The 4,815-nt window shown below is 39.4% G+C and overlaps 1 protein-coding gene across 4 annotated transcripts in view; it reads right to left on the bottom strand.

Moving 5' to 3' along the window:
• The window catches only part of sh3pxd2b (SH3 and PX domains 2B), a 38,396-nt gene extending 36,255 nt beyond the window's left edge, over positions 1 to 2,141 (bottom strand). The window contains exon 1 of one of the 4 annotated variants that reach the window (XM_034889120.1): positions 1,746 to 2,141. In XM_034889120.1, the coding sequence (XP_034745011.1) occupies positions 1,746 to 1,817 (72 nt within the window). In that variant the 5' untranslated portion in view covers positions 1,818 to 2,141. The remainder of the gene's footprint in view (positions 1 to 1,745) is intronic. The other 3 variants (XM_034889121.1, XM_034889122.1, XM_034889123.1) reach the window with 3 other exon arrangements.
• Positions 2,142 to 4,815: the final 2,674 nt, after the last annotated feature.

Genomic DNA, 4,815 nt, shown 5'->3' with positions numbered 1-4,815 from the left:
CATTTCTGATCTCCACAAACCAATGGGTGACGTCACTCATGCTCTGTCCATTTATATTAACGGTCTATGAGTGGAACACATTCCCTGAACTGGTCCACACTGCGTCGCTTTGCTGTGTTCCAAAGCACTTTTTTGACCAACTCAGATAGGCAATCAGTCTGACTGCCTTTTCTGCCGAAGGTCGGACGTCGGGCTGGTGTGTCTGAGCCTTAAATGAGATAATTCTAGCATTATCACTGGTCATCAGAATATATTTAGCACTTGTAGCAGCTTTGCTTATTTGATGAATTGCAAGTACTCGCATGAACCCAGCAATTTTGGGTTGTCCCTTCATCAGCTAAATGAATGAAATGCAATATAATCACTTTTAAGGTCTCCATTAACTTAACACTGCAGAACTAGAACTAATCTGTGTCCAAGAATCAGTAAATTTGGTAAAAGTATAAAAGTATTGAGTATCGAAAAAAACCATGCAGCATGCTTCTACCAAGATCTAATAATGTTGGTGATTGGCTGTCTAACGTTACACGTTGTAGAGGCAGGAAGGAAAAATGTCCATAATGCACAGACAGGAGGGGTCACGTAGTAGAGGTGAAAAATAAATTAAAAGATGTGTTGGAAAGTGTAATTTTTTTTGTTTTATAAAAATTGGTATCAAAAAAAGTATAGATTAGAAAACGGTTTTGAAGTCATGGAATTGAATCGGTACCAAACATTTTTAAATGACACCCAACCCTAGCTAAAAAAACATGTCTAATTAAAGTAAAGCCCTAACAGAGGCATGAATGAAAATATAGCACAATGTACACTGTGCCCTGCATTTGGCCGTGTAATTCCCAACTATAGGCAACTTTTAAAACAAACAAAAAAACAATCTGAAAAAAACAAAATATAAGGACCGGCCTGTTCAACCATTGCCTTGTGCCTTCACTGGGATAACCTTTGAAACTCTGATAGTCATACTTTCTGGTTACAGTTCCTGTTGGTATGGGTTTTTTATTGAGAACCTGAGGCATGACAAAACTGGGATGCTCAATTTGAAATGTTGGGGATTAGTCTAGATATTTTGTACACTGGATTGATTTGCCTATTAACATGTTTTCTGATGGCACACACGTGGCACCAGCAGGCATACGAGAACCACAATGATTAGACTGCAGACTCTGGTAGAATTAGTACAATGCCTATATCCACATGTGTACTGGATAGCTGTTAGTTGAATGTATGCAGACTCAGAAAGAGTCATGGGTCATGTGAGCCAGATTCATTTAAAATGCACAAAACAACAATAATGACTGAAATTCATCTGCGTTAAGTAGACAAGTTGCTTTTTAAATCTCAGACCCAACAAAGAACTGACGAACCCAACAGTCCCTCCAGTGTAACTGAATAGTGAGATAATGTCAACCTGAAAAACACTCGGGAACAACTTAAACGAGACTTTGTTACTATTTAAGGCTGTCAAACGTGACTGTATGTTGTCTTAATTTCACTGTAGGCTGATGGGATCTAATTAATTGGTTTGTCAACTGATTGCGGTGCTATAACGGTCTTCATTATAAAAACATGATTGGTGTAAGAGTCTGAACAGTCCCTTTCGTCTGGCTTGGTAAACTGTAATCTGATACTCTCTTTGTTTTTACTTTACCCGACAGGAAAGGGCGAAGAGCTGCAAAATATCCTCGATCTGTTGCTCACTTTAAGCAGGAAAGGCGGTGTTGTTGTGATAATTAAATTAGGCTTACGTAGTGTTTGTTCGGATTTCTTCGTTTCTGGACATCTTGCACTGTCACTTCTTGCACGGTGCGCCGTGGCATTATGTCTTCTCCTTTATGCCTCCGTTACAAAGAAAAACTGAATTCCCGGTTGGGTTTTACGAGCGATCTAACCCGGTTGAGAAAGTTTGCACGGCGGCGCTTCTTTGTCATCCGCGCCGCTCAGATCCGTGACCTCTGAATGCAACAAATGCTATTTTCCTTAAAGATGTCTACGTCAAATTTTCTATCCAACACAATGAGCCGCTCGGAAGCCAGAAGTTAACTCGGTCGGATCGCCCCCCACCCCACCCCTTCTTGTGCCTTGTACCGTCCCGCTGACGGCTCCAACCAAACTCCCAGCCTATCCCAGCTCGCCCACTCTCATTGCATCAACATGGGCTCAAGCCCACAGGCTGCAGGATCACTCAGCCACGGGTTCAAGCCATGCAATAAAGCTGTATCGGTACTGGATGTGAACATCGTGAGCCCCATGTAGCAAACACTCCTAATGTCAATAATACACAGATTTAAAAATGGGAGTGGAGAGTGAAATAGGCTGTGGCGTATTTTAGACTGAAGAGAACACTATTATTACACATCTTTGAGGCAGCACGCAAACGCAGCACGCTCAAGGGCACTTAAGCAAATCATACGTTGCACTCTTATTACCTGATATTGTCATTCTTTCTCTATACTGCTGACTAATTTCCCCATAGTTATTTCGGTCTACTCTGTAGCTATGACATCTATTGCATTCTTAAGGAGCACGTCACTTTTTTTGTCAGGTGATCAGTGTAGTGATAGCCTGCATTTTGGTATATCATTTGAGTCACTTGGACACATTACATGAACGTTTTTAAAGAAAACATGAAAAAAAAAATATACAAAAAAGAATCATTTCATCAACTATTTGTTGATTTTAAAATGTATGAAATAAAGCAACATACAGTTAGGCAATGTTTCATGATAACTGGATAAACACGTACATAGGTAGTTATGGGAACCATGGCTAATTTTGAAATTTGCTCACATGTGCACTTGTAGTTGCACTATTGCTTGCGCAAATGGACAGCAACATGACCTGCTTTTCATCTTAAATGACTCACTAAGACTGAAACACATGACAGCATTATGTGTGGATGTGGTGAATGTCTCTCGGTCATGAGATGATTCAAACTGGGATGGGTTAAACTGGAAATATGCTAACTGGGTTCCAGAAAGGTGCTTTGTAAATATAAAGTTGTTATGAAACAAATGCTAGTTTTGTTTGGAAAAACAGCTCCATCTTTTGGTGTGTTGTACTCATTACATTTATACTGTACATGTGGCAATTCCCCCCATTTGCAAAAGCACAGGGCTCACCATATGATGACAGCTAATTGACATAGAAGAATGGCTCCAATAAAGAGAAAATGTCAGGAGTCAAAATTACCATAACAAGTTAAAATTACTGAGAAAATTGAACAATTTCTTTTTGAGTCATGACATCTTGTGACTTCCAATTTAAAAAAAAATCAAAAGCAGAAATAAAACTAAGGATGTGCAGACATGCATCATTTAAATATAAAGAGGTTACATCAGTGGTTATATGAGTCCTTTGGAGGAACGTAATTTATTTTCTTCAGAACTTTATAAAAATAAACACGAAAACTTGGTGGAAAAATGCTAATACCAAAATTTCCCCCAAAAATCATGCATTGTATCATAGGCCACATTTTAAATGTGATATAAAAGGGTGATACATGTTGAATAAAATTTGAATGAGTCTAAGGCATTATGAAATTTTGCAAAGGCAAAGGCTCAGACGGAATATAAAAGATGAGAGGATATAGGTCATATGAAAGGTGAAGGGTCAGTGCCGTCACACATTTGCAGCTCCAGGTGTGATGTGATGCCGAAGAAGCGATCCTGCAGCGGCAACAGATAGCCCGAGGCTTCTCCCCGAGCCACCGGGCCCATGTAACGGTAAGGACGGATGTTGAAGATCTTCACAATAAGATAGAAACAAAAAATACAGTTCTGTGTATATCACTGCCTTGTTATCTCCAGCTTGGACGTGTTGAAAAGTTGTTTTTTTATGTTAACAATTTTAGTATATAACTGAAATTTCCAATGTAATAGAAAGAGATGGTTCTAATGCCAAAAATGGCTTAATTCTGTTTACTGACACAATAAGGAATATATATATGTGTGTGCTTGTGTGTGTGTGTGTGTGTGTGTGTACCAGTCAAGAAAGGTTGTTGTGGATGGATCCATTGATCCATTGATTGATAGGAATCAATGGCTGATCAATATTCAAAAATGAGTATAATAATTAGAAAAGCAAATCATTTCCCCCTAAAAATGTGGCATCCCTTTACCTTGCTACTAGCTATAAATCCTTGCTATAAATCTGCCATGCACTGTATACTGTTTGTATAAATAACATGCTGTACATCTGTCGCTAAACATCTTAGGTCACCCAACAAATTTGAAATGTGGAGATAGATGGCTCACAATAACGCATTTATAAATTGAAATGGATTAACGTTGACTCAGGTCTGACCATCTCCCTTTCATCAGTCTACAGTCAAAAACAAGCAGGCTGCCAACTTAGAAACAAGCAACCTAAAAGTAGGCTAGTCTGCAGCACAACACCATCATTAAAACCTGCAAACTCCTAATGACCAGTGTTTCAGCATTAATGTGGGTATCATGGCAAGGTAATGCGTCTCTGTGATGTCTAATCATGTCTGTGCTTTACTCTGAGATGAAAGGAGCTGACGGTACATGTGTTCTTCAGATAAAACAGTTCAATTAGAGGTAGAGGCAGAATGAGGCCTAATGATGTTTACTCATCACTTCGGCGCCTTATCAGCTCAGGATGCCCTCAAAATACACAGACACACTCACATATACACACACACAAATATACTGTACATTGCAAAGGCGTGTGCACACTTTTCTGCCAGGCTCCATCGACACAAACACAGAAACGCTGATGCACTGCTTTGTTCTGTAATGATGGGTTATAGCAGGGGTCATTACTCATGAACAGCCTTTGATGGGGTTTCACATG

The sequence above is a fragment of the Etheostoma cragini genome, chromosome 13, assembly GCF_013103735.1.
Source record: "Etheostoma cragini isolate CJK2018 chromosome 13, CSU_Ecrag_1.0, whole genome shotgun sequence".
Taxonomy (NCBI): domain Eukaryota; kingdom Metazoa; phylum Chordata; class Actinopteri; order Perciformes; family Percidae; genus Etheostoma; species Etheostoma cragini.
This window is presented reverse-complemented; position numbering and strand designations above follow the sequence as displayed.